The sequence below is a fragment of the Hevea brasiliensis genome, chromosome 6 (genome assembly GCF_030052815.1).
Source record: "Hevea brasiliensis isolate MT/VB/25A 57/8 chromosome 6, ASM3005281v1, whole genome shotgun sequence".
NCBI classification, from domain to species: domain Eukaryota; kingdom Viridiplantae; phylum Streptophyta; class Magnoliopsida; order Malpighiales; family Euphorbiaceae; genus Hevea; species Hevea brasiliensis.
In genome coordinates this window covers 106,506,094-106,511,094 of record NC_079498.1, presented here as the reverse complement: position 1 = coordinate 106,511,094, position 5,001 = coordinate 106,506,094, and the positions used below count along the sequence as shown (strand labels likewise).

The 5,001-nt window shown below is 33.9% G+C and overlaps 1 protein-coding gene across 1 annotated transcript; it reads right to left on the bottom strand.

Annotated features, from left to right (window-relative positions):
- Nucleotides 1–1,515: 1,515 nt before the first annotated feature.
- On the bottom strand, nucleotides 1,516–4,149 carry LOC110635775 (glycylpeptide N-tetradecanoyltransferase 1). The gene is made up of 2 exons (XM_021785226.2): nucleotides 3,988–4,149; nucleotides 1,516–3,050 (listed from the first exon to the last, which is right to left on the bottom strand). Exon 2 carries the CDS (start codon nucleotides 3,024–3,026, stop codon nucleotides 1,722–1,724), a length of 1,305 nt encoding a protein of 434 aa, XP_021640918.2. The 5' UTR covers nucleotides 3,027–3,050; nucleotides 3,988–4,149; the 3' UTR covers nucleotides 1,516–1,721.
- Nucleotides 4,150–5,001: the final 852 nt, after the last annotated feature.

The window sequence follows — 5,001 nt, the reverse complement described above, 5'->3', positions numbered from 1 at the left end:
AGTATATGGTTTGTGGATATAGAAGTGCGTTTTAAATCCATTTGCAGGTTGGGCAGGTCCTAGGTATAGGGGAGACTCTGCTGGATTTTCAGCACAACTTAGGATATCTTTGGTCTTTTCTTAGTTTGTATTGAGTCAAATTTATTAAATAATTGTGATTAAAATTATCAGGTGAGCCGGGATAGCCTTCCTCCTCTGCACAGCCGCCACAGTGACTGCGGTTAAGTCTGTGAGTAAAATATTAATTTTAATTATAATTTCGATATTATTATATGTTCAAGCATGTCCATGCATCACTTATAAATATGTATCTATGTAGTTAAACTCTAGGCATGTTTTATGTTACATTCACAACTGTTAAAGTGCCATGGATGTTGCTTGTGGTAATTTGGAGGAGTGTGTGTGCGTGATGTGCGTGTGGTATGGTATTGGATATGGACAGGACGGGTAGACACGGCTTGAGTTCTTCGTTGGGACCCGGCCCTACAGGGTAGACACGGCTTGAGATCTTCGCTGGAACCCCGTATTTGGTTTATTAAGAGAAAGTCCGGCTTGAGATCTTCGCTGGCAGAGGTTGAATTAAGAGGCTGTATAGGGGATCAGCACCCATATATGTATTGTTTGACAGTGTTGGGTGCGTGAGTGCTCCAAATTGCCTTTTTGCTATTATGATGTGAAAATATTGACGTTTTTACATTTTACTTCACATGGTGCATTAGCTTTAGATAGCTATAGAGATTATGGTTAAAATTGATATTTTACTCTCTGAGTCGAACGCTCACTCTTGTTCAATTATTTTTCCAAGCTACAGGAGGATTATTGTTGTGGTTAACCTGCTTTTCTTCTTCACAGGTCGTCTATTAATGTCTGTAATATTTGTATAATTCTGTTAACTCCTAAAATTTTCGCATGTGATAGAAATATTTATTTGATTTGAGTCTGTAATATAATTTGTCATGTTGGACCTATAAACTTATTATATACATGTATGTTGGACTAGATGAGGGAGCTGAGCTCCTATTTGACTTTATGTTATTATGAGTATGTGGAGAGTGCGCTGAGCTCCCCAATTGATTATATATTGTGTTTACAGGTCCGGTGCGTCAAAAACTCCCCGTGAAAAGGTCCATTTTATGACCGGACTCTGTCCGATTGAATTCTTGAAATTGGACTCAAATGGGCCTTAGAGTTGGGTTGAAGAATAGTTAGGCTTACTACGGGCCTCGGGGGCTTTAGGCTGACTTAGGTCCTAGTGCCGGTCCGGCCCATAAGTTGTGTCATGACAATAACTGTAACAAATTCTCAAGTTGAAGCTATACACTTGGCAAACGAGACATCATTTGGGACTAAAGTAAATCATCCTAGAGTCAAAAACCAAACCAGTAAGAGTATATAAGTGCTATGACTACACAGTCAACCTGATTCACAAGATTTTTTTTCTTCTTTTTTTTTTTTTTGAAATAATGCTGCAAAAAAAGTATAAAATAGAACAAATAAACACAGAAAAAACAAAAATAATGAAGCACCAAGTGAGCCAAACCTATTCCAGACTCAGTCCTGACAATTTGTTACAACAGCTCAATTCTACAGTCTAAATTCAGATTTTCACATTTAATGCAAGCTTACAACCAAACTAATCAGCAAGGTTTACCAAAACAAAATTGTAAAGAAAAAGAAACCTTCAATTGGTCTGTGGAGCAATCAAAATTCCAGAGTTCAGACTATAGGAGCACAAGCCCAAGTTCTGCAGGCTTCAATATTTGTTTAATGCGATAATTGTAAAGATAATAGTGAAGTTTCCCATCACCAGGCCCAAATTTCAGCTCCTTCAAGAAAGACTCATTTTGCATGACATCTAGTGCATTGAACACATCATAGTCTGCGTGTTTTGCAACAATTAGTGCATCATTCATCAGCTGAACCAATGGAGTCTTAGTTGAAATATTGTAGTAAGAATATGCTGCCTTCAGAGCTGAATAATTCTGGTTGCCAAGAATGGAGGAAGGAAGCGTGTAAAAACTGCAGAAATCAGTGATTTCATGAGTTTCTGGACTTTCAACCAGATAACTGTCCACAACATCTTCTTTTGGCAGAAGCCAATGCTCCACGTCATCTTCATCAAAATCAGGCGCAACAGCAAACTGGCTCAAATAGTTCCTAATTAGCCTAGTAACTGCAGGAACATCATGAAGCTTCATCTTTCTAAACCCTGGGGTAGCAGTTGACTCAGGTAACTTATAAAGCTTGATTGTTCGACTCATAGTCATCCTTGCACCAAGCCTAGAAAACCCAACATCAATCAGCTTCTTTGGATTCAATGATCTATGCCAATATTGGCAAGTTGATATTGGTGTTGGAAGAACCACTCCAGCAGTATAAGCTGCTTGCCAGATATTCTCCAAGTGAACTCTCCTTGTCACCTCCTTAATCATGACAGGAGCAAGTCTTTTTGATCTTAGCTTCTTATGAACACACAAGAAATTTATTTCAGCCATGAGAACAACATCATCACGAACTCGGATTCTAGCAGGAACACCAGTGATAAAAGCAACTAGCTTCTTTGAACTTTTGACGCAGACACCAATGTGCCAGCTCTTAAAGTAGCCTGGAGGGCGAAGAGCCCAGCGAAGAAACTCTTTTGAATAGTTGAATCTGAACATGTTCTCGTCATCCTCAACATAGTTATTAGTCAAAAGATTGTAAACCTCAGTGCACATCTCATCAGAATCAATATCGCACGTAACCCATTCATAAAGGTTGGGAAGGTTGTAGGGTTCTTGTTTTACCTCAGATAAAGGTGTTGGAGGTTCAATGGGGCCTTCAGCCAAACTGGTGTCCCCAATATCCTTGAATTGCCCAACTGGTTGAGTTTCCCAAAATTTATGTCTCTTTCCAAGAGTAAGAGACTCTTGTACCTTTCTGGCTAATGTATCAAGTGCAAGGTCATTCTCAGAAGGTGCATTTCCTTCGGAATTGGGGTTGACAGTTTCTTCAGGCGAACCAGAAGATGCATTGCTATCAACCATTTTGGAAAATTCTGAACAGGCAATCTGGAAGGCAATAAATAACTTCTCAATCAAGACATTTACTTGCACCAACCACAACAAAATGAAGTTCCATTACATTTCCACAAAATTTAACTACACTTAGCTAGCAGACTATATTAGGCTCAGTTGATCCGTCATTCATACTTTTCCCCCATTCTTACAGGGATTTTAAATAAAAACAAGGGAAGGACATGTTTTAAAGAAAATGGATAGATACAAAAGCACGAAAATTAATACGAATCGAATCAATTTCTGAACAAAGTTAGATAGTATGATTTCACAAGGCTGAAAAATCAATTTAGTTAGAACAAATTTTCCAATTTCTGGAAGGTGATGTTCAGAACTTATCATCCATTTTCCACCTATGGTCATGACTGCACACAAACAACAAAAACCTAATATCTGCAATACTACATCCCCCACCAGCCCCACCCCCCAAAAAAAAAAAAAAAAATTGTTGCATTTTGAATAAAAGTTCAAAAAATATTACTCAATTAAACCTATAATATCCATTTAAATCCTCAAGGTTTCTCCTTTCCCCTTTTGAAATTCTCTAATGGAATCAAATAACCAAAAGCTACAATCAATTCTTACTTTCTTCAATTTCTATAGCACAAAACACAAATGTGCATTAATATAGATAAGTAGATGCTCACTTAACAGAAACCAAAAAAAAATACAATATTAAGCTTTTATCTTTTCTTTGATTTTCTTAAATGCCATTAACAAAAACCAAATAGCAAAAAGAACTTCTTAGGTCCATCTAAGCCGAAGATGTCTATTGGCTCTAACAAAGCTAGGTTTTTTTCACTATTCTTTCGAACCCAATTAGAGGGAAAGCACACATACACAAGATGTAGATGCTAATTTCTTTTTAAGGACTTACAAGCCCATTTGATGATATAAATCACATAATTTACAGAAACTACAGAGTTCTTACCTGGGATTTCTATGTAGAGCGAGACAGAGCTTCCAAGCGATCTCTTATAGGGTTTGATTGAGAGAGAAATCTATCTTATTATAGACAGATGTTCAGAGAGTGGAACTTTGGAGAGATCGAACAAAGAAAGAGGCTTGGGTTTGCGGAAGAGCATCAACGCTGACTTTTTGGGTATTTTAGAGAAAGTTTGTGGGCATATCTGTCAATTTACAGTCTAATATACTTATTTTTAATCTTTTTATTATTTTGATTTAAATTTTAAAATTAAATTAAAAAAAAAACTTCCTCACTTCTAAATTTAATTAAATATAAATTTCATATTAAAATGTGAGTTATATGCATTTAAAATTAAAAGGATTTAAAAAAAAACTCTTAATTTTAGCAAGAAATATGTTAATTACAATTAAAATTAATATATTTATTTATTTATTATATATAAATTAAATAATATAATTGCTAGGGTTTTCTTATATTTTAAATATAGTTTTTGTGCGCTCAGGGAATGGCCCTGTTTCAATCATGGTTTGTCTTTATTATATGATAGCTGGTAGGATTGTACATGAAATAATTATCAAATTAAAACGAGAAAGTCAATCTTAATAGTATTTATATTAAAATTAATAAATTAAATCATAAAATTATATATATTTAAATTTCATATGCAGTGAATTGGGTTTGATTTGGATAATTTTTATTTTTTTTAATATTTTTTAAATTTTTATAATTTAATCTTATTAAATATTTTTTTCATATATATTATCATACACTAAATAAAAAACAAATATTAATTTAAAATATATCACTCAATAAAAATAAAAAATAAAATAAAATTATTCACATATTTTTTAATATATATATTTGATTTGGGTTAAACTTTGTTTATATAGACACGAAACCTAAATTAAAAATTTAATTTATAATTATTTTTAAACTATGATAAATATTTAAATATATAAAAATACTAAATTTAGTTTGAATTTTGTAACATCTAGAAGAAAAAAAAAAAAAAAGATG

Bases quoted from the DNA above. Each gene is read 5' to 3' on its own strand.
- LOC110635775 (XM_021785226.2), bottom strand. From the start codon at position 3,026: ATGGTTGATAGCAATGCATCTTCTGGTTCGCCTGAAGAAACTGTCAAC.